General features: G+C 41.5%; 1 protein-coding gene across 1 annotated transcript in view; it reads right to left on the bottom strand.

The window, feature by feature from the left end:
- LOC101847479 (gamma-aminobutyric acid receptor alpha-like) overlaps positions 1-932 on the bottom strand; it is a 65,402-nt gene extending 64,470 nt beyond the window's left edge. Inside the window, exon 1 of the mRNA XM_013080796.2 lies at positions 740-932. Within this exon, the coding sequence (XP_012936250.1) occupies positions 740-929 (190 nt within the window). The 5' untranslated portion in view covers positions 930-932. The remainder of the gene's footprint in view (positions 1-739) is intronic.
- Between the last annotated feature and the right edge of the window lie 655 nt (positions 933-1,587).

A 1,587-nucleotide genomic window follows, 5' to 3' on the forward strand; every position in this document is an offset into this window, starting at 1 on the left:
GCTCATATGACCTTATGCAGTTGCGAGCGCCGTAAAACCCTATACTAAACAAACAAACAAACAAATTAATTCGTTCCTTATATTATATAAGGTAGGTATGTTCAAATTACAGCCCACATGTCAGAACCGCCAGTGAGCAGTTTAAGTCTCACCCGCTAGTCGACCCAGAGTAGTCAAAAATGAACGTGGCCTCCGGTGATTTGATGATGGAGAGGACATAACGTACGTCTTGAAAATTCAAATAAATCATTTCCGGCCCAGCTGGAAGCAAAAAATTTGATATTTTATCCTATGAAATGATCTTGAGTTACATTTTATGTGTGTTATAGTTATAGTATCAGTTTTCGTCTCACTTTCGAGAAATTGGGTATTTTTAACCAATTTCGTCCAATTTCTCTCATTTTGTGGCCCATGAGATAGTCAGAATTGCTTGATCTGGCCCGTGACTTAGACATACCAATTTGTGTTGGAAAGTATTTTATGGCACTTGCAGCACAAGTAGGTCATATAAGTGTCAACGATTAAAGAAGTTGCAAGAGAGTAACAAACACACAAAAGAAGGAGAGAAGTGGACGATAGATGGTTGATAGGAAAGAAGAAGAAAACCCACACGAGAGCACACTCCAACCACCCACTTGGGCATGCTTGCTCATGACTGATATAAGACCATACTCGTTGATTGTATTTCTAGAAAACAGAAAGAAAAGCAAATAGCATTATTACAAGTAGGCCTACTTACCGCCAAAACCAGGTCGGAGGCGCTTGTCGTAACCTTCTAACAGTGAATCCAACACTTGTGAGATATTCACTTTCTGCCCCCCGGTGCGCACGATAGTTGCCAATGTAACACTGAAACAGTAGGATGGGAAACGATAAAGGGATGAAGAGTCTGATAGTATGCATCTATATATGATATACTGCATCAGCATCAGGTAGTGTGAGGCTGTGAAATACTGTATCAGACAATCAGCCTGCCCACACTGAAATGGACCCTCATGAAGAGGGGGGAGGAAGCATGGAGCTCCCCGTCTTCCTAAGGCCCCAGTTCTACATTCAAGTAATTCAAGTAAGATACTGCATGTTCAATGTCATCCCGTCCTTTCAACCCCTCCCCCTGTTTAAAAAAAGTTTAAAATGGTTCACTGTTCATGTTTGTTGTTGTTTTGTTGTTTTGTTTGGAGTGTGGGATAGTGGAAGTGTATGTGTGTGTGTCTGTGTGCGTGTGCGTGTGCGTGTGCGTGTGCGTGTGTATCCGTGCGTGTGTATCCGTGCGTGTGTATCCGTGCGTGTGTGTGTGTCTGTGTCTGTGTGTGTGTCTGTGTGTGTCTGTCATAATAATGTAGTCAAAACGTCCCTAAGGGTAAACGAACACATATACAACATCCTCTTAATAATATGATTTTGATATATAAATCACTGAGTAACCTTCTTTAACGGCAAGCATGTATTGCAACATAAAAGTAAAATTCGCAATCTCTATTCTAAATCGCCGTTTTCTCTATCGTTGTACATTGAAATGTTGCGAAATCGAATGAGCAGACCAAATTGAAAGAGAGAGAGAGAGAGAGAGGGGGGTAGAGAGAGAGG

This window comes from Aplysia californica, unplaced genomic scaffold (assembly GCF_000002075.1).
Source record: "Aplysia californica isolate F4 #8 unplaced genomic scaffold, AplCal3.0 scaffold00100, whole genome shotgun sequence".
In the NCBI taxonomy this organism is placed as follows: Eukaryota; Metazoa; Mollusca; class Gastropoda; order Aplysiida; family Aplysiidae; genus Aplysia; species Aplysia californica.